Here is a 23,548-nt window from a genome sequence, read left to right as displayed (position 1 = left end):
GACAACTCTCAGAAGCGTTACTGCTTTTTCTGACTTCCACAGGCCTTGATCCTTTTAGAGCTAACTTTAGGCCAGGGTTTTAAGGGATCGGAGACCTATCTGAGAATGTGTAATGGGCAGTAATCAATCCCCTTCACAGAGAAAGATGGGAACATGGCAGAAATTTATATGTAATTTCAAGAAATTACGAACTCTGGGTTAAGCGCTTGTGGTTATTTTGCACTTATAGCCAGGATGAGCATACAACTCTTTGGAGGTAGAGGGATCACTGTTGATGGAAATAAAATCTTGAGGCATATATTTCATTGGTGGCCAGTGTGCAGAAGATAGGAATTAAGTGAAGTCCAGTTAAGCCAAACTCCTGACACATAAGTAGAGCATGATGGGGCCTCACACTCTGGTCTTATCCTGCACTCTCCGCTTCTTCATCATCACACACAGAGGCACTTGGAGATCTTTGGGCTGGCTTTTGCCCCTCTGGGAGTGCTCTTTCCAGAATCGGATAGCCCACTTCCTCACTTTTTCCAGGTCCCTGCAAGGTCTCCTGTGACAGCCCTTTGCACAATAGCAAGCCCGCCAGCACACATCACACTGTGCTCCTTAGCCCCTCTTCTGTTTTATTGTCCCCACAGTATGTATTGCCATGTGACACTTCATGTCTGCTTGTTCACTGTCTATGTCCCATCTAGAGCAAGCTCCATGAGGGCAGGACGGTGTGTTTCCTGCCTGTGTCCTTAACGCCTAGACTAGTGCTTGGTATTTGGTAAGCTGTCAGGGAGTTGTTGACTAAGTGAAAAAACCAAACGTGAGCAATTTCAGTGACTCAACAGGTGTTCTCATTATTTATTACTATGAAACAGATCACTCCAAAACTTTGTGGCTTAAAACACCAATAAGTTTTATTACCTCTTATGGTTGTAGAAGTTGACTGGGCTCAGCCAGGCATTTTTCACTTAGGGTCTCTCATGTGGTTCCATTCTGAAGGTGGCCAGGCTGAGAGTCATCTCACTCATGTGTCTGGTGCCTGGGTGGGAAAGACTCGAACAGCTGGGGCTCTTGGGAGGTCCCTCTCTGTCTCTGTGTGGTCTCCCAGCATGGCAGCTTCAGGGAAGCTGGACTTCTTAGGGTGTTGCCTCAAGGCTTCAAAGTGAGATTCCCAAGAGAGCTGCACAGAGGCTGTACAGGTGTACCTCGGAGATACTGCGGGTTTGGTTCCAGACACCATAATAAAACGAATATCTCAGTAAAGTGAGTCACATGAATGTTTTGGTTTCCCAGTGCATATAAAAGTTACGTTTATACTATACTGTAGTCTATTAAGTGTGCAATAGCATTATGTCTAAAAAAAATGTATATACCTTAATTAAAAAATACTTTATTGCTAAAAAATGCTAACCATCATCTGAGCCTTCAGCAAGTCATAATCTTTGCTGGTGGAGGATTTGAAATAGTGCAAGAATTACCAAAATTTGACAGAGAAACAAAGTGAGCAAATGCTGTAGGAAAAATGTCATTGACAGACTTGCTTGAGACAGGGTTGCCACAAACTTTGAATCTGTGGAAAATGCAATATCTGTGAAGCACAATAAAGTGAAGCACCATAAAATGAGGTATGTCTGTACTGTTTTTTGTAACCTAGCCTCAGAAGTCAGCGTTGTCACTTCTACCACATTCTGTTGGTTGAGGCAGTACAAAGGCCCGCCCAAATTCAAGGGCAGGGGACACCAACTCCACTTCCTGATGGTAGGGGTGTAAATGAATTTGCAGACAGGTTTAAATCCACCACCACAGGTTTTGTCCCATGTGTACCATCACAGATTGTTTTTATTGGATATTGTCGAGGTTTATAGGCAAGGAGAAGTAAAACGATGCAGTCTAGGAAGAGCTTTGGACCAAAAGGATTGAATATTTACTCCTCCCTTTATATCTCAAGTGTGGAGCTAAAGTTTACCTTGTGGAATCATTTTGGGGAGGTGTTTAAGGTAATGGAAAGCCTTTTCTTTCCCCTAACACCAAGGAAGATATTAGTTAAGGGTCCAAAAACAGTGATGTTGAAATTTGTTTTTGTTCTTTGTTTTGGTTTACTACTACTTTTTTTTTTTTTTTTAAACACAGCACTTTCTTTAAGTGAAATGTTGCCAATGCTTAAAATGCAGGAGAGGCATGGGAAGCCTGGGACTGCCCCTGTGTGGCCCCTTCTACCCAAACAGACCCATGGGGACTCCATGGGGCCTAGGCAAAAGCCACTGGGCTGAGTGGAGCTTTTCTCAGTTAATGAAGTAATTAGCTCCATATCTGAGTAGACATTGATTACATGATTAAAAAAAAATTATCCAGAGGTCTTAGAAACTATGTTCTTGTCCTATTTGCCTGTCTCTTATGTATTGAAGTTTCTCATCCTGAGGGAATAGTTATCCTATTTCATGTTTCTGATTCATGCAACTCAGTTTGCAGATCTTTCTTTGCATTATAGGCTGACATTTTATAACATTTTGGAAATTTCTTCAGAATCTACCAGATCTTTCTCTAATTTGCAACATTTCCTAGCTGCCGTTCAAGAATGCCAAATAGTTTAAAGTTAAAATTTAATTTGTATTTATTTAAAAGAAATCATATCATACTCTTATTATAGGAAAGAGGATATAACTAAATAAAACAGAATCGTAGATCCAATAATTTGTTAATCTAGCTTCTATTTCCATTATTAAATCTGTTTAATCTCTCTGATTCTCTGGACAGAAAAAGGAAGTTATTTTTTTAAGCGTGGTAGGAAGTTGATTGGAAAAATTTCCCCTGCCTTAATCATCCAGGTGAGAGTATAAAAACCTCTGGGTTCCAGTGACGCCACGTGGAGTTACATGTGGGTCTCTTCCTTCTCACCTGCACGCAGTGAGGATGGACTGATGCGTGTTCCTCGAGGACTGTGTCACCGAGCTTCCCTCTTTGACAAAGAGACCTGGATGCACGGCAGCCATCATGTCGTAAACTTTAGTGTTTTATATCTGATACTTTAAAAGCTGGTATATTTTATAAACCAGGAACTTTAATCTTGATCCAACAGGATTTGTTTTCTTCTCAAAGTGTGAGTAAGTCGAAAGATGCATCTCTCCTGCCTAGCAAACTCCCCACCTCGGTCTCGCTTTTCGATGATGAAGATGAAGAGGTAAACCTTGTTACTGCAACACAAGATAATCAAGTTTTCCATTAGTAGAAAACTGTTGCTGATGTAGCTTTCTAACCAGAGGCTCATACAGTAGAACAAGGTGATAGGGAAGCAGTCAAGCTTTCTGAGGCTTATATAACAAAAACATTTCAGTTTTTATTTCCTTTCTTAAGTTCTCTTAACTGCACAATGGGCAGGGCCTTAGATTTCTTGACCCAGCTCTATGCAAGGCTTTGTAGGTTTCACTTTTAAAATCTTCGTTTAAGAAATACTTTTTAGGGGATGGAACCCAATGGTCTACAAGAACGTCTTGGATAAAGTGGGAGTGGAGGGGAGAAGGCAACCATGTCCTCACCTTGCTTCTCTTTCCCACGCTGGATGAGAGCAAAGTGGGAGAAAGAAATGAGAGGGAAGACAAGCCAAACCTTTGCTCTTATGCAGTATTGTGCGGTGGCTGAGCTCATGGGCTTTGGCATCAGAGCCCTGTGTTCATATCCTAGCTCCACCACATGCAAATCAGGGACCTTGGGCAAGTAACTTAACCTTTCTGAATCTCATCTCGCTTAGTAGTATATAGGGTCATTGTGACAGCTAAAACAACTAATGCACAGCCATTGGCACAGTGCCTGGCACATAGTAAGTGCGTAGTAAATGTTAGCTCTGTCATTCATATCCCCAGTGAGTGCCAGTTCATTAGTCTCACAGCCTTTCCTACCTTCCCACACTTTCCTTAAAGACTCCCTTTATCCAGTCTTTACACTACAGGACTGTTCACCTGCTGTAGTATGTTGTTAAGAGTGTTTTTCTGTTTAACTTGGGCTCAGACCAAGTTCTATGGTTTTGTTCCCTTTACCTAAATAAAAGTACCTTAATAGGTACTTTGGGAATGCCGTTGAACCTATAAGAATCAGCTCTTACTAGGCCAGTGATTTTATTTAGTAAATTATTTCTTAAGTTTGTATTGCCCCTTTGAAATTAATCAGAAACACAAGTCATTCCTTCCCTCTGTCCCAGGTGTGTGTCTTCCATAAATGTGAAAGAGTAGAGAAACCTCCCTGTATCTTTCTCTTTATGCATTGGTCTGGCTTCTAATTCATAGAAAGAAAGGTGCAGGCTGCTGGCTGCCACAGGGGGCTGTACTGCTCTCAGGCTAATTGCAGGCTCTGGACCCTCCCTAATGAGCATAGCGGGCCCGCCCACAGGAGGACTGGGCGGGGCCAGGTTCCTTCCTATTTCTATGACTTTGTCCTCACATTATTCCCTTTCCTGCTTCCTCCCAGGTGTTCCGCCTTTGAATTTTACGGTATCTGTTTCCCTTCTATGGATGAATATAGTTAGAGAAGATTGTAGGCTGTTGTTGTAGGATTCATACATAAGTGAGAAGTGGCATTTACTAGTATTGTGTGATTTTTTTTCCCCCCAAAAGGTGTGATATATCTTCTTCACTTGACTGGAGACTTATTCTCTGCTAATTTGACATGAGAGAATGTCTTCAGTTTTTTGTTTTATGTGTTCAAAGTTGTCATACTCTTCTGCCATTTGTTTTTCTAGGATAATCTTTTTGGGGCTACAGCTGCTAAGAAGCAGTCATCATCTCTACTAACTCAGAGCCAAGAGAAAACAAAGCCCTCTGAGCTTTCCAAAAAGAAAGCATCTGCCTTATTGTTCAGCAGTGATGAGGAGGTGGGTTGAAAGTTATTTTCTAGAGAAGAGTAGGAGATGGCTTGATGAATTTAAGAGTTACAGCTGTCCTAAACCTTTTCTTTTTCTGCCTATTTAGATCTAGTGAAGTTCGGTCACCAAAAACTATGTTCACAAGACTGTCTTTCTATTCTTGAAGAAAGATATTTATTGTAGTATATTAAAGATTAATCTTTTCAAAATGCTTAGGAATAAAATAAGTATCACCCTCAAATTATAATACATGCTAATTCAAATGAGTTAGGCCTTTACTTTTTTTTTAACATCATTATTGGAGTATAATTGCTTTACGATGGTGTGTTAGTTTCTACTGTACAACAAAGTGAATCAGCTGTATGTATACATATATCCCCATATCCCCTCCCTCTTGCATCTCCCTCCCACCCTCCCACCCCTCTAGGTGGACACAAAGCACCGAGCTGATCTCCCTGTGCCATGTGGCTGCTTCCCACTAGCTATCTGTTTTACATTTGGTAGTGTATATATGTCCATGCCACTCTCTCACTTCATCCCAGCTTACCCTTCCCCCTCCCCATGTCCTCAAGTCCATTCTCTACATCTGCATCTTTATTCCTGTCCTGCCCCTAGGTTCTTCAGAACCAAAATTTTTTTTTAGATTCCATATATATGTGTTAACATACGGTATTTGTTTTTCTCTTTCTGACTTACTTCACTCTGTATGACAGTCTGTAGGTCCATCCACTTCACAGCAAATAACTCAATTTCATTCCTTTTTATGGCTGAGTAGTATTCCATTGTATATATTTGCCACATCTTCTTTATTCATTCATCTGTCGATGGACATTTAGGTTGCTTCCATGTCCTGGCTATTGTAAATAGAGCTGTAATGAACACTGTGGTACATGTATCTTTTTGAATTATAGTTTTCTCAGGGTATATGCCCAGTAGTGGGATTGCTGGGTTGTATGGTAGCTCTGTTTTTAGTTTTTTAAGGAACCTCCATACTGTTCTCCATAGTGGCTATATCAATATACATTCCCACCAACAGTGCAAGAAGGTTCCCTTTTCTCCACACCCTCTCCAGCATTTATTGTTTGTAGATTTTTTTGTTGATGGCCACTCTGCCTGGTGTGAGGTGATACCTCATTTTAGTTTTGATTTGCATTTCTCTAATGATTAGTGATGTTGAGCATCCTTTCATGTTTGTTGGCAATCTGTATATCTCCATTGGAGAAATGTCTGTTTAGGTCTTCTGCCCATTTTTGGATTGAGTTGCTTGTTTTTTTAATATTGAGCTGCATGAGCTGCTTGTAAATTTTGGAGATTAATCCTTTGTCAGTTGCTTCGTTTGCAAATATTTTCTCCCATTCTGAGGGTTGTCTTTTCGTCTTGTTTATGGTTTCCTTTGCTGTGCAAAAGCTCTGAAGTTTCATTAGGTCCCATTTGTTTATTTTTGTTTTTATTTCCATTTCTCTAGGAGGTGGGTCAAAAAGGATCTTGCTGTGATTTATGTCATAGAGTGTCCTGCCTATGTTTTCCTCTAAGAGTTTTATAGTGTCTGGCCTTACATTTAGGTCTTTAATCCATTTTGAGTTTATTTTTGTGTATGGTGTTAGGGAGTGTTCTAATTTCATTCTTTTACATGTAGCTGCCCAGTTTTCCCAGTACTTATTTTGTTAAATGATTGCTGTGCTTCGTTAACCAAGAACGGTAGCTAGACAAGGTAGGAGTGGTCTATGCTCGTTTAATTCCTTTTTTATAAGAGTCTTAACAGTGTTTCCATTTGCTATTCGGATATATATTAACAGAGCCAATTGAGAATATAGTTTAGCAGCTGTTCAAATTTAGCTGTACAGAAAAAGACTAAATATAATGATATTAAAAGCTGTGAGCATTAAAAATCTTCCTATTTTATAATACTCTGTTTTAACATTATAGGTAAGTTATGAGGATATGATGTAGGCAGATAAATGATAGATGTGTTCATTCTTTTTAATTGAAAGCAACTTAAAATGACACAACATAATTTGCTTTTTCTACTGAAGTCTGTGAATTTATAATGGATTTTCCTTTTTTTTTTTCTTTCTAGTATTCTTAGTGGGTTGTTCTCCCTATAGTAATGGCCAACCATCAGTTGAATTTTTTCTTCTGTAGTATTACTGTGGTTCAGGGAAAATAAAAATATTAGCTAAAGCAGGGAGCAAAAGTACTTGCAGAGTAAAGATAACCAGGGTTCTAGAACAGTGACTCGGCTTTGACTGCCCAGCGGGATCGCTTGGAGAACTTTAGAGAGTACTGATACCGGCTTCCACCACTGGAGGTTCTGAATTAATTGATTTGGGGTATGGCCTGTTACTGGAGGTTTCTAAGGCTCTTTTGGGGATTCTAGCATGTGGTCGCCGTTGAGCACCCCTGCTCTAGGGGAGCACTTCTCAAACTATAACGTGTGAAGAAATCACCTGGACATACTGTGTCAAATGCAGGTTCTGATTCAGAAAGAGGGGTAGAAATTCTGTATAATAGAAGCTGCTGCTTGTGGAACCCACTTTGATTTGCAAAGCTCTAGACTCCAGGACCACTTAGCAAGTGCTCAGGAGATCCTTGATTTGAAGGGGTGAGCATAGCCAGGTGGGGTTTCCTTAATTGCTTTCTAAAGTCCAGATTCAGAACTTTGTGGTAAAAGGGTTGCTAGCAGCTTTCATTGTGTCTTGTTTACATTGCATGAGCTTTTTATACATTTTTTTCCCCAGCTTGCTTTGGGATTTTTTAATTTAAATATCATATTCCTCCAAAGTTGAGAGTTCTCGACTTTTTTTTTTTTTTTAAACATTCCTGTATCTTCTCATTCCCCTGTATAACTAATTTTGATCTCTAAAGTAGAGAAGTTTCCTTGTCCTAACACAGAACAGGACCATAGAGAGAGAAACACTGTGGCAGGTAGTGATGGAGGGAAACACCATAAGGTCTGGGGAGGTCAAAGAACCCAGCTGTCTAGATTTGAGTTCAGTGAAAAGCCTTGGACATAAGCTTCCCTCGAAAGTGATACACTTAGTTTAAATACAAGTTAGTTTAACAAATGTGAATTTTATTTTACTCCTCAGGTTTCTTAATCTAAATGGCCAGAGGATTTTAACATATATTTTATCTTTTAAGGACCAGTGGAATATTACTGACTCACAGACCAACTCGGCATCTGACAAGTCTAAAGGAGAACTTAGGGACTCTGGGACCACCCAAGACCAGGAGATTAAGGCCGTGAAAAAGGCCGGCCTCTTTGAGGAGGACAATGAGGATGATCTGTTTGCTATTGCTAAGGACAGGTGAGACAATCATTGTAAGAAATCATTTCATCAGTGTCTATGGTAATAGGTGAAGGTATTTGATGTGCAAGATGTCAGCTGCTGGGGGTGACATGCCGATCGTTCATCACCTGGTAATCATATAAACGAGAATGTCTTTGATTTTCACTTGCAAGTTATTCTCCCCTGGTACTGGGAAATGTTTTTCTTCATGGATCCTTACCTAATTTCTTCTACTTATCTTTTTTTTTTTTTAACCTTAAACTACTATTTTTCTTAGTTTGTTAGGGGTTTAAGTACAGTTTGTTGTCTTTTTTGTTTTTTCCCTGGGATACCCTAAAGAATGTAAAGTTTTGTCCAAGTTACTTAAGTTTGTCATTTGGATAGAAATCTGCTCAGCATTGAGAAACATCCTGTTTAGTAAGATGGTTCTCTGCAGAGCTGTGCTGTATCACACCAGTTGCTGGTAACCCCTAGCTGGTCTTAGGTTCTCCTGCACGTTAATGCTTGGACTAAAGGGTGGCAGGTTATGTAGAGCAGTGGTCCCCAACCTTTTTGGCACCAGGGACCGGTTTTGTGGAAGACAATTTTTCCACGGACCAGGGATGGTGGGGGATGGTTCAGGCTATAATGCGAGCGTTGGGGAGCCACAGATGTAGCTTCGCTCGCTCGCCTGCCACTCACCTCCTGCTGTGCGGCCTGGTTCCTAACAGGCCCAGGACTGGTACCGGTCTGCGGCCTGGGGGTGGGGACCCCTGATGTAGAGTGAGCGTGGGCTGTGGTTGGTATTGTAATATGCTGCATATTAGCTGTGTATTCAGAATAACTCCCTTGAAAATATATGTATTTTTTTCTTTTTCTCTTGAGATCCTTAAATGATTACTTTGAAATTTAACTGAATGGTAGTAACATAAAGAGGCAATTGATTGGACATGTAAACCCTATGCATTGGTGTGGTTAAGCTTTAATACTGAATTGATAGATTCAAAAATGTCTCATATTTCTGTCTCTGACCATTATCTCTTCAGCTGTCGCCATTTCTACTTTGGGCTCCATGACTTCACCCCTGGGTGTATATTGGGCCTCTGGTTAAGAATGTAAGCTCTGGAATCCCAATACCTGATACTAAATTCTGGCCCTGCCAGTTGCTCTCTGAATAGCCTTGGACAAGTTACCTAACCTCTCTGAGCCTGAGTTTTCTCATCTGTTAAACAAAAATGATAATAGTGCTTCTCTCACAGGATCATTGAGAGGATTAAATGAAATCCCAATATGAAACGCTTAGCGCAATAGCTGGTACATTGTAAGCACGGAAATGTAATTTACTGTCATGAGTGTAGGGGAAATAGCATTTCATTCCTTTATTTTTGTTGCTCTCTCTCTCTGCTGAGACTCTCTCCTTCCTTTCTTCCCTGGCCAGCTTCTTCTTCTTTTTTTTTTAAATGTTGTGCATTTTGTTTATTTACTTATTTATTATTATTATTATTTTTGGCTGCGTTGGGTCTTCATTGCTGCGCCCGGGCTTTCTCTAGCTGCAGCAAGCGGGGGCTACTCTTTGTTGCAGTGCACGGGCTTCTCATTGCAGTGGCTTCTCTTGTGGCGGAGCACGGGCTCTAGGCGTGTGGGCTTCAGTAGTTGTGGCTCGTGGGCTCAGTAGTTGTGGCTCGCGGGCTCTAGAGCGCAGGCTCAGTAGTTGTGGCACATGGGGCTTAGTTGCTCCGCAGCATGTGGGATCTTCCCGGACCAGGGCTCAAACCCGTGTCCCCTGCATTGGCAGGTGGATTCCTAACCATTGCACCACCAGGGAAGCCCCTGGCCAGCTTCTTTTAAGACTCAGTTTAAGCCCTCTCTTTTGAGAAGCCTTCCTTAACCCAAACAGCTGAGAAAGATAAGAAATAGGGTTAGAGTCTAAAGCAAAAATGGCTCCATCTTTAACCCCCCCGCCCCCAGCTCTGTTTCACTTGAGCATTTTCTACACTGTATAGAAATTACCTATTTACGTGTGCAGCCCCTCCCTTTGCCCCCACCACACACATATCGTCACAGGTCTAGAGATCAGGAAACATGTTTCATGTGTATGTCCCAGTACCAATTACACACAATATCCAGCTTTCAGCAATGCTAGCTTTCATCAGATTCTCGAAAAAATCTTTTACAGACAACAAGTTCAGGAGAGGTTGTGGAGGAATTGGAGCCCTCACACATTGCTGGTGGGAACGTAAAATGGTGCAGCCACTTGGGAACACAGCCTAGCAGTTCCATGAAAAGTTAAACATGGAGTTGCCACATGACTCAATTTCAGTTTTTAGGAACATGCGTGAGAGAAATGTCCACCCAAAAACTTGCACGTGAATCATAGCGTTATTCATAATAGCCAAAAAGCGGAAACAACTCAAAAGTTCATCCACTGTAGAACGGATAAATAAAATGTGTTATATCCACACAATGGACTCTTACTCAGCAATTAGAAGGAATAAAGTACAGATACATGCTTCAATATAGATGAACCCTGAAAATATTGTGATTATTGAGAGAAGCCAGTCACAGAAAACAACATGTATGATTCTATTTGTGTGTAATGTGCGGAAGAGATAAATCCATAGAGACAGAAAGTAGATGAGTGTTTGTCTGGGGCTGAGGGGAAAGGAGAATTGGCAGTGACTGTGAACAGGTATGGGCTTTCACTTTAGGTTGATGGAAATATTGTGAATTCAGATTATGGTGATAGTTGCACAACTCTGTGAATATACTAACAGTCACTGAATTGTACACTACTAAAGGGTAAATCTTATAGTATGTAAATTGTAACTCAAACCCATTCTAAAAAAAGGAACAGAAGCTTTGTGACCCTAACAAAGTTGCGAAATACTGCCTTGTAAGTAGGGCACTCAGACATCCTTGCTTGTCTGGAGAGGCCTCCTTTGTGCCTGTCATTTCAGCCTGGTGGTTAATAATTTTCCCTTTCAGTCTCAAAAGTGTCCTGGTGTAGGCCATAAACTCTATAGTCATCTTAATGTGTTTTGACATCTGTCCCTTTTAATGAATCAAAATACTTACTACCCCATTATTTATAATGAGAAATACTCCAGTTCACTGAGCTGCATATTTTTCTTCTGAGGACAGATTGCCACGGGATGTCCACATTTAACCAGCAGGTACCGGAGGGTGTGGAATGAGATCCAAGGTTAAGGACTCACTGTCGTTATCTATTGTAACTATGTCCAGAAAGCTAACTAGCTTTCCTCTAGCTTAGAACTTCAGAATCTGGCATCAGATTCTTTTCTGTGGGTAGCTTGGTTTTGGTTTTGATTTTTAGAAATTGTTCAGAAAATCACGCATAAGATTTTTCTTCTGCTGTAGCAGCTTAATAAGGTTTTTGCTTTTTAGGTATCTGTTGTAGTTATTTTTGTAATATTTTGTGATCATCACTTAGTAGTCATATATTTTGGTTATAATTTGTGTACATTTTTATCAGTGTATATCCTTAAAGGCATATTAGATTTTACCTGACTGTGTATGGCTCTTTGTTTTTATAATTTCTTCAGGGTGTAGACCTAATTTTTTACTGTCCTTTAGTGTAAGTGTCCAGTGTAAGTATGCTCAACTGTTTGGTTAGTTGTGTTCCCTAGTCAGTGTGATCCTTAGGCAATTTTAAGATGTAGGCAGACATCCAATGTTAAACTGATGAATAACCTTATATTATGCTTTGTTAATAATTAAACTTAGAGAAAAGATTATGATACATATTCTTATGGGTATATATGCTAATTATTTTTAGTGTAAGTAGATGGATACTGAAATGACTAGTATTATTTTTATCTAGCTAACATTGAATTTGGAATTTTCATTCCTTTGATAATTCTCTAGTATGCTGCTAGTTGGGTGGTTCCTTATCACATAGTATAGAGACTAGAACATGACCCTTCTGTAATTAGAACACATTCTATTTGGGACTGCCCATGTCCAGTACTAGGCCTCCCTGTGTTTCTTTGCTTTTATGATTCTGTTCCTTAAAAGGTCCTGATCAATATTTATTCTGGCAGACATTTATCGACTGCCCCTAGGGGCTGGTGTGGAAGCCTAGGTGGGAGGTAGGTGAAGACAGATGAGAGGAAGGTGGTGAGGAGAGCTGTGGCTGGATTTCAGCTGTGGTTGCCAAACATGGGGTAGAGATGGGTGAATATTGCTGTGGTGAACAGTGAAGATGAGCTTTCCCAGCTTCTTAGAGACTTTGTGTGGAGGGGATAGAATGGGATGGGTTTAGGGTTTGAAGGGAAGGCACAGAAGCCCACAGAGGCGCTTGGAAAGACATGGTTAAGTGGCTGAGGTGGCACCAGGCCACAGGTCACAGCCTGAACCAGGTTCTGGCCCTGAGATCTCTTGACAGCCGCCTTCCTGACCACGCTGGAAATAGGCATTGGTGCTCCCTGGTTCTTCCTCTGCCATAGGAAATGGTGAGAGAGAATGCTACGTTTGTGAATGCTAAGTGTGCTGTGTGCGTTGGCAAAGCCAACAGCTAGTGCACCTACCTTGAGCCAAAAGTAACTGACAAAGGGACAAGATGAGGAGGGCCCTGGGCTTTTACACAAGAATGCCAGACAGTGGGTGATGACTTGCTAGACACAAATTGCACCTACTTCAAAGGTTTTTCCTGCTGCAACTGTATAAGGTCAATGGATGACTCGGGCATTTTGGTGGTAGGTGGGTTCCTGTAGGTGTGGCCTAGAAAGAATATTGTATTTTGTAAATCACATTTGCCTTTAATTTGACTCTTTGTTTGTGTAGCCAAAAGAAGACCCAGAGAGCATCTCTCCTGTTTGAAGATGATTGTGACAGTGGAAGCTCTCTGTTTGGCTCTCCTCCCGCATCTGCTCCTCCTGCAACAACGGTATTCTTAACCTCTTAGACCCAGGAAGTAACCCTGAGGTGATGTTCCGTGAATACTGATGCTTCCCTCAATCAGGTCCTAAAACCTGACCTTGGAGACTGAGTCTTATGGAAAAACTCGTTTACCTGGTTTTAGATAGACATCTTCTGGTTAGTGGTATTTTACAGACGAAGCACACGTGCAAAGGCTGGAGAAAAGGATTCCACATCACGCAGCCCCTTCAGTGTCAGTTGTAGGCGTCTGAGTCTCAGGGGAGAGCAGGGGACAGCGCTGTTGCACTCCTTCTGGAGGAACTGCGGGGCTCAGCCAGCCCCGGTGGCATGGAATTCTGCTAACATTAGACCAGGCCAGTTAATGTACAGGTTATTCCTTACAGGAGCAAGTTTCCAGCACTAACGCTTTGGTCCTGGTTTATATTAATAGTGAATCAGTAAAAAGAAAGGAAGTTCTGACACAGGCTACGACATGGATGAAGCCTGAGGACATAATGCTGAGTGAAATAAGCCAGCAACAAAAAGACAAATACTGTATGACTCTACTTGCACGAGGTACCTAGGGTAGTCAAATTCATAGAAACAGTAGAACTGTGATCACCAGGGGCTGAGGGGGGTGCTGGGGGATGGAGAGTTGTTTAATGGGTACAGAGTTTCAGTTTTGCAAGATGAAAAAATTCTGGAGATTGGTTGTACAGTAACGTGGATATACTTACTACTACTGAACTCTATACTTAGAAATGGTTAAGATAGTAAATGTTGTGTTTTTTATGACAAAGTTTTTTTTAAAAATTAAAAGTATGTGATGAGAAAAAAAAAGTCCATCAGTGCCTATCTAGTCTAAATAGTCTTCCAGCAATTACATCTAAATGGCATCACTAACCATGATCGCCTAAGCTAAAAGATTTAGCAAGTCTTCATGTATTTTATATCAAAAGGAGTATTAAGAAATGAGAGGAAGGTGGCATTATGATAATATTTGTCCTGGGAACCTAGGGATACTGGAATCCTGTCTTTGGCCTGTCATTCATCCCTCCCCAACACATTCCCTATGTGGGTATATGTAAGTGTGTGCACACAGAACAAAGTGAGGCCAAGCAGCATTTTATTGCCAACTGGCAATTGCCAACAGCCCCAAAGGAAACTTGAGAGCTTCTCAGGCTAGACCCCATGGAGACCTCCTTTACCTGAGCTGGGTTAGCCTCAAAGGCCAAGAATCAAGCAAAGTCATAGCCCGCTGTTGAGGGCCTTCGACCCCAACTTCAGACCACTCTAATTGGCATGTGTTAGAGACAGAAAGACATGTAAGACAGGGAAGGAGGGATGTACCCCCCGAGATTCCCCCCATGTGGGAGCAGCCACAGAATCTAAGAAGGCAGCTCCTCCACCCTTGCTTGATGAGGAAGACTCTCTCCTTCCCACTGTGGTCATGGGTGACCATGTGCAGTCCCGGATGCCTGCACATCCCAAGGGACATTGTACCCTACGGGGTACAGTGAAGGAGGGAAATGGCAGTTAAGGAGCCTAGAACTTCCTCTTTTCTAGAGACCCATACCTGGCTCTTCTTCCATATCTCCTAAATATTTTTTGTTTAAAGTTTATTTTAAATTATACAGTAATATATGGATGCCTTCTTAAAAAAGGGTTAAAACATGCATAGAGGGAGTTCCTTGGCAGTCCAGTGGTTAGGACTTGGCGATTTCATTGCCATGACCCCGGGTTCAATCCCAGGTCAGATTGAAAACTGCAAACTGCAAACTGCATGGTGCGGCCCCCTCATGCCCCCAAAAAGGAAGAAAGCAAAAAAAGCTAGTCAAGGTGAAAAACAAATACAAACAAATGAAAAAACATGCGTAGAGAATTCGAAGTCCCCATTCCATACTCCTCCCTAGTGTAATCATTGGTAACAATGTGTTGTCAGTGCTTTTTTCATGCCTGTTTCTAGGCATTCTTGTCTTTTTTTCATTTAAATGAGATCATGTTTTACAGTTTTATGCATCTTTTTTTAAAAAAATCCTGCAGCATGTTTTTCATTTCCATAAACTCTATCTTGTTTTTTGTTATTTTTTGATCACTATATAGTATTCCACTGAATAACTACACCAGGACATGTGTGAATATTTCTCCTTTGATGGGGTGGTCATCACTGTTTCCTGCCAGTTTGTTAGGAATGTTTCTTCCCGTCCCTACAGTCTTGTCATCTTTAGCCTTGACTATTGAGATAATTTCTTAACTGGCCTGTGAATGCTCCTTCTCTTCATCTCTCCTTGCCGCTGCCCAAGTTATCTTCTCAAAGACCACCCGGTCCTGTCATCCCTTTGTCAAGCTGAGCCTGTAGCTGAACCTACCACGCCACCTGTAATTTCATTCAAAGTAGACTCAGCTTTTCCACCTTAACTCGCCTTGCACTCTTGGTGACTCATGCTGTCCCAAAATATTCCAGAGGAAGTTGTTGTCTCTTTTTTCTGGAAATATTCTTCATATTTTCAGACCCAGTAAAGGTGTTAACTTGTCCTATTCCCAGACCAGGCCCATGCCAGTTACTGATTTAGGGACTGTTTCCTCACCACGGTCCCATTAAGTGCACAGCTTGTAGTAGAAGCTTGCAGCATTGCCGCTGCTTCTGAGTGCTCATAAGCTTTTCTTTGAATTACCTGTACTTGCATCTCCCTAAAGTGGCTTCATGGTTAAGAGAGTCAGAAGATCTGAGTGGCTTTTCTTTGTAAATTATAAATAATAACTTCTACCCTGGATAAATGAGCAGTAATCTAATGAATTTTGAAGGTTCTGGAAATGTAAAACTTCTTTGAAACTGTAGTAATTATGATTGTTAAATAAGACAAAAGGTCAAAGGTATGCATCTTAAGTAACAGAACAACCTGCACACCTGAGTTTTACCATTTGTGAAATTTGATCGCCTTTAGGCAACATATAAAATATATTTTTTGTTTAGAGATCCTAGAATATTTTAAAGTAAGTTAAATATAACTCAACTGTAAACCTATCAAGAAATTAATTTCAGAATGAAGATGACGAGTCAGCTTATCTTTAGGAAGATTTAAAATCAGTAGTTTGGGTGGCATTTTCCTTGGTTTAAGGACCATAGTTATATGAAGGGAGAATTTGGTCCACTGTACATCAGTCTCGTTTTTTACCTTGATCCACTTGCATCGACATTACATATAGTTTTCAGTGTGTCCAGCACATCCCACAAAAATTTTTTCCTTTGATCACTTTGGCTTCGTTTATTTCTTCTGAAACTCTTTTGTGGGTTTCCAGTCTTTTATTTCAAGTTCTAATGATGATACACGGACCGTTTTCTAACAATAACTAAAAATTTGCTTACCTTATTCTTCTTATTTATTCATAGTTTTTTCTATCATAGTCAGTCATGTTCTTCTTTAGTTTCCCAAACTTGTCTACCTAACTCGATTTAGATATTGCTTCAAAGTTTACTTCCTCATATCATCTAGTCTAGTTAGTAGGATAGAGTTACTGCTTTTCTCTCAAGCATTTTTTTTTTTTGTGGTACGTGGGCCTCTCACTGTTGTGGCCTCTTCTGTTGCGGAGCACAGGCTCCGGACGCGCAGGTTCAGCGGCCATGGCTCATGGGCCCAGCCGCTCCGCGGCATGTGGGATCTTCCCAGACCAGGGCACGAACCCGTGTCCCCTGCATTGGCAGGTGAACTCTCAACCACTGCACCACCAGGGAAGCCCCCTCAAGCATTTTTGATAAGTCACTTGCCCCAAGGATGCCAATAACTCTGGGCAAGTCACGTGACCTCAGTTCCCTAATCTCTGAAATCCCTGCCTCCCAGGTAAGGAACAGATGAGAGATGGGGCAAAGTGCTCACAAACTTGTGCTGAGCCCCCGCTTGATATAAAACACCGTGACTGGCTGTGGAAATATACTGCATGATCCTTTCAAATGAGTGGGCAAAGAGATGTACGATAGCTATTAATGTAAATTAGGAGGAAAGTATAGTTAAGGGCTAGGTATAGACATAAATATTCTTATCAACGAAGCACCTGATACTTACTGAAGAGAACAGGAAAACCTTCGTGGGTGACATCTGAGCTGGGCCTTGCTTGAAAGATGAGGAAGATTTGTTTCTCCAGACAGTGCAGATCAAGCGTGGAAGTGTGGACGTTTACAATAGGTTTAAGGAATAGTGAGGATTGATGAGGTGCAGGTGGATGAGGGTCATAAAGAGGGGCCAGTTGATTGTCACGTTTAGCATTTGCTTAATGCACACAGCGCAGGTTTGGGGTGGGAGATGAAGTAATCTGGTGGGTGTTTTATTTTAGCAAGACATCTCTGGATGATGTCATACAGCTGAAAGGTAAGGGGCGGGAGGCAGAGAGGAGAGACTAATGATTGGGTGGCAGAGGTTAGGACCTAAGCCATGGTGCACACAAGGAGTTAACAGATGCAAGGAGACAGGTTCAGACCTTGTGATGGCAGAAACTGTCTGCAAGTCTGAGGTGGTGGTGGTATTGCTTCTCCCTGTTTGTGCGCCCTTCACTGTCCTGTCCTGTCTCTCCCGACCCCAAAGTTTAGCTAATGCCTTAAAGAGGACTGTGCTTCTGGGTGTTCAATACATTGCCATGCTCGTCAGGCACACGTTTTGTTTGTTTGTTTTTGAGGATGTCATTTATTCTTCTTCTGATAGAAAAAAGAGACTGTCCCTGACGTACCACCTCTGCTGTTCAGTGATGAAGAAGAGAAGGAGGCACGGTTGGGAGTGAAACCGGTGGCTAAGAAGGCTGAGAGCGCCAAAGAGTCGTCAGAATTTGGGAGAACTAGTGTGGCTGAGGAGTCAGGAAAGGTGGACTTCTTTTTTTCTTGTATAATCTGATATTTTTGTCTCTCACGTGTTCTTGTAAAACCCACACACGCACACACATACCCTTACATTTTTCTACCACAGAAAACAAACGGCTCATTTGTTGAAAATTTTGAAAACACTGAAAAGTATGAAGAAGAAAATCTGTGATCCTGCCATTCAGGGAGACCTTCAACATTGCTCTTGCCTCTCCATCTCTTTTCTAGGCATATGTGCGCACACAATGATGTGCATTTTTCCCGTTTTACATTATTATGGTCATTGTGTCAGTGTCCATTTTGCCTTTCTCTGTCTCATCTCATTTTTCCTTTCGGTTCTCTCTCTGCACATCTGTTCTTTCTGACTGGCTCTCTTCTCCGTAGTCTGTTTCCCCTTGCTCTCTTCTAGTCCCACCTGTACTTAAATTACAATGACAGCTTTAAGAAGATTTTAGTTTACCAATCTTTTACATTTAGTTGATGTTGGCTGTGAATTACAGAGTGAAGTGAAATTTGGCTTTCTTCTAAAGCATTAACTTTCTTCTCCTGGGCGGGCTGTCCTCTCCTGCAGGAGGCCTATGGATAAGGCGGCTGGCTGCATCTGGGAATCAGCAGTTCTTTCAGTCTCTGTCTCCTTTTTCTTTTTTTCTAACTTTTCTCTTACTCTCGTACTTGTGTGTGTTCAGCTATCTAGGTTTACTGTCTCTTCTAGGGCCTATGTGAAGAATGTTGCATATACTTTTCCTGTTGAGGCTTCTTGGGGCTACAGTGATGCAAACATTTTACCTATACCTGAATCACTGTGTGACATTCTCTTCCTGTTGTTTCAATGTGACCTTTCCTGTGTTGCTGTAGCCCATTTTCCCCTTGAACTCTAGCTGCTTGTTGTACTGCTGTCTCCCTTGCTTGAGGATAAGCTTTTTGAGGATTGGGGCCATGTTCATTTTGCTCTCCATTGCATCTGTGGTGCTTAGCTTATTACCTCGCACATAGTAGGCACTTTCAAAATTACATATTTTTTTAAAGAAGTATATATTTCCTTCATAGTTTAACCACTTTGAAATTAGGATGCACCTCACAATCGATGGCATGTTTAATTGGGAGTTTGTTTTTTTTTTTTTCTCAGCAGTTCATACAGGAACAGTGATTCTTACAGTCAATGGTATCTTGCCTGAAAGGTGGTGCTTGTTGAATGAATAAATGTTGCATTTTATGATTATTTTAGAGATTCTTCTAATTGCATAATACAGTATAAGCCTTCTATAAGATGTGTCCAATTCTGTCAATTAGGCCTCTCCCTTGGAGTTATGTCTTAGTTAAATACTAGGAAATATATGATCCGTTTCCAGTGATTGGCATTTGTGTCATACCTGTGACTTCAAAGTTATTTATAGCTCATGAGCAACCTATGTGGCTCAGGGTTATAACTGATATATATGTATCTTGTTTGGAAGGAGTTATAAATATAGGCTTTAAACTGATTGGAAAAAATCATCTTTGATTATGAATTATCTGTACTAGACTCTCCATTGGAGTGGCCGATCAAGAATTGGCCTGAGTGTTTTGTTACCTGGGAGTAGGTGTGATTAGCTGTCATGCCCTGAAACATGCAGGTGTGACAGTTACTGAATTAATGAGGAGCTTGGGAGGCCCCACAATAGAATTTTTGTTTCCAGGTGTTACTCATTTTTCTTCCTTACTATTTCCATTTTCAGGAAGGATCTCTGAATGTATCTACTCAGGAAGCAGCCAAGCATTCTGATTTATTTTCTGCATCATCCCCATTGGATAGAGGAGCTAAAACTAGAACCAAAACTGTTCTTAGCTTATTTGATGAGGAAGAGGATAAAACAGAAGATCAAAACAGCTTCCAGGCTCCGAAGGAAGAAGTAGGAAAGGTGAGCAAAAAGCTGTAAAGGTTCAAATCTTTAGAAGGATAAAAAAGTCTCATTTCGCAGTGTCAGTTGTGTGATGTGAGTTGCTGAAGAATGGAGGGTTCCAGCTTCCTCACATTCTTACCATCACTTGTTGACTTTTTTGATAATGGCCAAGTGTTGGTGAAGATGTTGAGAAACTGGAGCCCTCCTTCATTGCTGTTAGAAATGTAAAATGGTGCTGCCACTTCAGAAATCAATTCGGTGCTTCCTCAGATTCTTAAATATAAGAGTTACCACATGACCTAGCAATTCCACTCCTAGGTATATAACCAAGAGAAATTAAAACATAAGTTCACACAAAAACTTGAATGTAATGTTCCCAACAGGTATTATTCATAATAGCCAAAAGATGGAAACAACTCAAATGTCTATCAGCTGATGAGTGGATAAACACAATGTGTTTTAGCCATACAATGGAATATTATTTGGCAATAAAAAGTGAATTACTGATACATGGTACAACATAGATGAACCTTGAAAACATGCTGAATGAAAGAAGCTAGTGACAAACACATTATGTATGAATTCATTTATTTGAAATGTCTTGAACAGGCAAATCCATGGAGAGAGAAAGTAGATCAGTGGTTGCCTGGGTCTGGGGAAAGAGGCGGACAGGAATGGAGAGTGACTGCTAGTAGGTTTGGAGGTTCTTTATGGGATGATGAGAATGTTCTAAATTTAGATTGTGGTGGTATTTACACAGCTTTGTGAATATATTATAAACCATTGAATTACACACTTTAAATAGGTGAATTTTATCTCAATAGAAGTATTAAAAAAAGAGAAAACAGGCGATGGGCCATAGATTGCCAATAAGTTTTTGTAAATCAAACTGAGGATATAGTCCATGTTGATATTTGCAACAAATGTTTTACGAATTTTCTTATTATACCAGTAGGATAGCCCCGTTTATAAATGAGAGCTACACACAGTGAATATGAATAATTTGCTGTATTTTCTTCCAGTCTCTTACTGTGTTTGATTTTGTATATGATTTTCATGGTTGTAAAACTTTGAACCTTAGTTGCTATGTTACAGTAATTTTTATATATAATCAATAATAATTATTAGTTAATTTTTAATGTGACACATTTTGTCAGAAGTGAGTTTTTTTGTTTGTTTCTGTCTGTGGTTGTGATACTAAAGAAAGGGAAGAATTTTAGAATGTCAAGTCTGGGGCATTATAGTATCAAACCAAGTAATGTGATAGTAACTTTCAAATGTCAGATACCCTAGGAAACAGAAAGAACTTGTTTGGAATCTGAAGGTAGTGGGGTGGAAGGTGGATGGGCATAGGAGAAGGTTGGCTGATCACACCCGTGCCAGCTCTTTGGCCTAAGATGCTGGTATGTAGAAGTTAGGGATATGTGCTTGACCACTCTGTGTAATTTCTTGTATTAAATCAGCTGCTGTCTCATTCTTCCCTTTGGGCATGAGATGGAGAGAACTTGTTTAACTTTATGTGTTTTCACCCCTAAAATGTTTCTCAGTATGGAACTAAGGATTATTTTTTAAATAAACAGTTCAGATTCAAATACTACACAAAGGTTGAAAGATGATCTTTCCAGATTATGTATATGTTATCTGTTTTTGTAAATATATTCTCCACTGTTTTTAGTATCTCCAAAGTATTCCATTGTGTGAATGTGTCATTCCCCTTCTGATGGGCACTCAGGCTGTGTCCAGCCTTTAGCCACTATAAACAGAGCCACAAGGAATATCTTTGTTGTTTCATCTTTGTAGCTGTGTATTATTTCCTTGAGGTAAAGCCCTAGGAGTCTATAAAATACGTGAACTTCCCTCTTTTTTCCTAGAGTCCTGATCCTAATGCCTGCCCCAAGAGCACAGGTGTCTTTCAGGATGAAGAGCTCCTTTTTAGTCACAAGCTTCAGAAGGACAATGACCCAGACGTTGACCTTTTCTCCGGCACCAAAAAAACCAGGGTCAGTTCCAAATGGTTCTCCATGTCATAGCTTTGTTATTATGTTAAATATTGTCTCTGTAGCTCACCTGACTCTCTTTGTAAATTGTTTTTGTTTTGGATATTGAATTTAAGTTTTTTCTATTCTAGTTGTTAGAGCCAAGTGTTGGGAGCCTGTTTGGGGATGATGAAGATGATGATCTTTTCAGCTCTGCCAAGTCGCATCCTTTGGTATCAGACTTTTGTTCTCAATACTGTGGTGTGTGGGAAGGCTTCTGGGAAAGGAAATGAATGTCCCCTTACGTGACTAAGGAAAATGCTCACTAGTAAATGAACAGCAAATAATGTGCTCATGATGGTGTTCAGGTTGTCTCCATCTTATGTTTCCTAACGTTAAACTATTAACTAACCCAGGCTCTCTTACCGTATTACAAATCTGTTTGATTTTTAAGTTGTTCATTGAAAGACCAGTACATATGATATGGTGACAAAATATTCATGCCTTTCAGGTGCAAAGCTGTAAATCTGAGTGTTAGGCCATGTGTGTCATTTCCCTCCCTTCCCCAGTAGATTTTTAAGTACTCTCTATTTTCTCTTTATCACTGAGAGGACGCCTGGTCTTTAGAACTCTATTTCTGAAATGCTGCCTTTAAATTTGTTTGTTCAACCCTCATTTGTGAAATGACTTTTAAAGTCAGAAGCTATTTTCTCTTTTTGCATTGTGACTTTTCCTTAAAATTTCTAAGATATTTGACAGACTTGGGGTATTCTTTGCTTTTCAAGATCCCAGAAAAGAAGGTAGTGAAAAAAGACCACTCTGTTTCCTCTTTCAAGAACCAGAAACATCCTGAATCCACTCCAGGTATCAAAGAAAAAGGCATATGGAAATCGGAAACACCTCAGGTTAGAACTGATCTCTTTAAGGACTTTCAGCTCTTGTTTGCATTGTAGTATAGTTTAATTGCATCATGCAGACCCCGGGGTCATTCAGAGTTCTCTTAATTAAGGAGAAAATAGCAACTAGGACTACCTCCCTTTGTTTACTTTTTTTTTAAAACCCTGCTCATTTCTCCTCTCTCACTCCACACTGGTTCCATGAATCTATACTTAGCATTATTACTTGTGGAGTACCTGCAAATTCGATTCCAAGATAGAGTTATGGCAGGATTAAGATCTTCCCACTAGAACAACATTTCTCCCTTTGGGCTACCTTGGAGTAGGGTTCCATTAGAATTAAATATGAATTATATCCACTTTCTTGATTCCCTCTCTGTGTTATGTCTTATGAGATCATTGCTATTAGGCCTCCATCCTCAGCAGTCTTCTCTGTGGCGCTCCTCCTGAGGGCAGAGCAGGGCTAGACAGTGAGTTATGGTCCTGGCTTACAGCTGTCCCTGGATGTCTCATTGAGGCCTCAGTGTTCTGAGCTGTGAAAATGAGGCACTAGGACTCACACATCTCCAGCGACTCAAGTCTCAGCTTCTTTTGCTTCTAGAACTAGTGCATTAGGCTTGGGTGAATTTCTGTGTGCTCTGTAATATTTGCTGTGTGAGATAACCAGCATGGTCATGCTTCCAGCTGGTCCAGTTTTGGAGCTCTGACACACTATAATTCTTATGAATCTTATTCATGATCTTTGTCTCCCTTTCCTCCATGTGTGGTCTTACAGCCTTCCACTTACACAACGGATAAGGAAGCACAAATGAAGTAATGTTAGTGAAATGTTTTGAGGCCCCAGGAGAGATTTGAATGCCTTTCCCATTATAGAATTATAGAAACCAACATCTTTGTTCCATCACAGATTTATTTTCAGGCATATGTGTAATCCAAGAGACACTTTTCTATTTCCCCAATGGATTT

General features: G+C 40.7%; 1 protein-coding gene across 12 annotated transcripts in view; it reads left to right on the top strand.

Annotated features, from left to right (window-relative positions):
- LOC307174981 (WASH complex subunit 2-like) overlaps window positions 1-23,548 on the top strand; it is a 56,765-nt gene that overhangs the window by 26,920 nt on the left and 6,297 nt on the right. For 8 of the 12 annotated variants that reach the window (XM_079899670.1, XM_079899669.1, XM_079899667.1 and 5 more), the window contains exons 18-26: window positions 3,062-3,163; window positions 4,715-4,846; window positions 7,979-8,145; window positions 12,910-13,012; window positions 17,679-17,834; window positions 19,546-19,728; window positions 21,582-21,710; window positions 21,839-21,919; window positions 22,472-22,591. In XM_079899670.1, the coding sequence (XP_079755796.1) occupies window positions 3,062-3,163; window positions 4,715-4,846; window positions 7,979-8,145; window positions 12,910-13,012; window positions 17,679-17,834; window positions 19,546-19,728; window positions 21,582-21,710; window positions 21,839-21,919; window positions 22,472-22,591 (1,173 nt within the window). The remainder of the gene's footprint in view (window positions 1-3,061; window positions 3,164-4,714; window positions 4,847-7,978; window positions 8,146-12,909; window positions 13,013-17,678; window positions 17,835-19,545; window positions 19,729-21,581; window positions 21,711-21,838; window positions 21,920-22,471; window positions 22,592-23,548) is intronic. The other 4 variants (XM_079899673.1, XM_079899671.1, XM_079899665.1 and 1 more) reach the window with 2 other exon arrangements.

This window comes from Stenella coeruleoalba (assembly GCF_951394435.1).
Source record: "Stenella coeruleoalba genome assembly, chromosome: 16".
NCBI lineage: Eukaryota > Metazoa > Chordata > Mammalia > Artiodactyla > Delphinidae > Stenella > Stenella coeruleoalba.
This window is presented reverse-complemented; position numbering and strand designations above follow the sequence as displayed.